Below are 908 nucleotides of genomic sequence, written 5' to 3' on the forward strand. Positions count from 1 at the left end.
TTTATTCGATTATACATACACTATTTGTGCTTAAATCTTAAACTTAATGATAACGCACGAGATCAACAGATATTTGTATAATTAAGAGCAGGTGTGGACTGGGTGCAATTGCACAGTGGGCTGAAATCATATTACCGCAGCAAACGAATTGCGTCCCAAGATCCCTTTTTCATACGCATTGCGTCCCAATAATATACAACTACACTAATTGCGTCCCGATAATATTTAACAACTATACTAATTGCATCCGATATAAATACATTATTTTCCTTCCCAAGGTGGGGTCCTCGTTAGCCAACCGCATCATGCGGTCAATTGGTTTGTTTTTACCGTAATTAGTGCAGTGGAGAGGTACAGTAAAAGGAACTCGAGACCTTGTGGCCCGAAGTGGAACTTTAAAATTTACTTGGTCGAGCAGTGAAGGGGCATTTATGGAACCATCAATTAACTTTTGTAAAAAGGCCAGGTTAGCTTTAACGCGTCTATCTGCTAAAGATGTAAGGCTAAGTGCGCGCAATACTGGAGTATAGTCATGAGGTGGATGGACAATTTTTAGCATGTAAGCTGCAGACGACAGAAAGCGCCTTTGTACTCGCTCTAAGTGGCAAGAATCAATTACCACAAATGGGTCCCAGAGCACAGACGCATACTCTAGCATGCTTCGGACTAAAGAGCAGTAGACAGTCTTGAGAGATCCAGACAGCTTGAACTCATTCATGGTGCGCATTACAAAGCCAAGTGACTTGAGGGCTCGGCAGCAGATGGAGTCAATGTGAGGGCGGAAGTTAAGATCGGCAGTGAAAATAACGCCCAAGTCGCTATTACTTGTAACTCTATCAATCACTAAATCATTGATAGTGTAAGAACAGTCGATTGCCAACCGGCACGTGGTGAAGGACATTGCTTTG

The 908-nt window shown here is 42.5% G+C and overlaps 1 protein-coding gene across 1 annotated transcript; it reads right to left on the minus strand.

Moving 5' to 3' along the window:
• Positions 1 to 232: 232 nt before the first annotated feature.
• Positions 233 to 901, minus strand: LOC103311256. Its single transcript, XM_008190836.1, has one exon. The coding sequence runs from the start codon at positions 899 to 901 to the stop codon at positions 233 to 235; it is 669 nt and encodes a 222-aa protein (XP_008189058.1).
• Positions 902 to 908: the final 7 nt, after the last annotated feature.

The sequence above is a fragment of the Acyrthosiphon pisum genome, unplaced genomic scaffold (assembly GCF_005508785.2).
Source record: "Acyrthosiphon pisum isolate AL4f unplaced genomic scaffold, pea_aphid_22Mar2018_4r6ur Scaffold_1276;HRSCAF=1757, whole genome shotgun sequence".
NCBI classification, from domain to species: Eukaryota; Metazoa; Arthropoda; class Insecta; order Hemiptera; family Aphididae; genus Acyrthosiphon; species Acyrthosiphon pisum.